At 35.8% G+C, this 519-nt stretch overlaps 1 protein-coding gene across 1 annotated transcript in view; it reads right to left on the reverse strand.

Annotated features, from left to right (window-relative positions):
- Positions 1-278: 278 nt before the first annotated feature.
- The window catches only part of PCYB_121590 (phosphatase 1 regulatory subunit), a gene marked incomplete at both ends in the record, with an annotated part of 997 nt that continues 756 nt past the window's right edge, over positions 279-519 (reverse strand). The window contains one exon of the mRNA XM_004223490.1: positions 279-490. Within this exon, the coding sequence (XP_004223538.1) occupies positions 279-490 (212 nt within the window). The remainder of the gene's footprint in view (positions 491-519) is intronic.

A 519-nucleotide genomic window follows, 5' to 3' on the forward strand; every position in this document is an offset into this window, starting at 1 on the left:
ATAATGACATCTGGTGGAAAGGAAAAATAACAAAATAATAAAATAAAATAATAAAATAAATTATAATTTAGCGCGCCAAAAAATTGGGCACACAAAATAGTGGGTAGGTATTCAAACAAACGGGCGAGCAGTTAAAAACGGAGGGAAGTCTTTTTTTTTTTTTTTTTTCCCTTGGTTCAGCTCCAAGGGCAATCTCTATGTAACGCCCCACAAAGGATATGCCACTCGAAATCACACCAATATAGGAAGATGCACACGAATTAGTTGACGTGCCTTCCTCAATGCATTACCATCGGGTTGTTCATGCAATACAAAATGGACAAATCTTTCAAGTCGGAGAGGTCCTTTAAAATGTCCTCGTCGATGCTATTGTTCTGTATGTTCAAAATGGTGAGCTTCTCATTTTTGCACAAGTTAGAAACCTGTGCGGAGTCTTTACTCCCCAAGCAGTTGTTACTCAGATTTAAATCCTCCAAAAGGGGTAAATTTTCTAGTAAAAAAAAAAAAAAAAAAAAAAAA

The sequence above is a fragment of the Plasmodium cynomolgi genome, chromosome 12 (genome assembly GCF_000321355.1).
Source record: "Plasmodium cynomolgi strain B DNA, chromosome 12, whole genome shotgun sequence".
NCBI classification, from domain to species: domain Eukaryota; phylum Apicomplexa; class Aconoidasida; order Haemosporida; family Plasmodiidae; genus Plasmodium; species Plasmodium cynomolgi.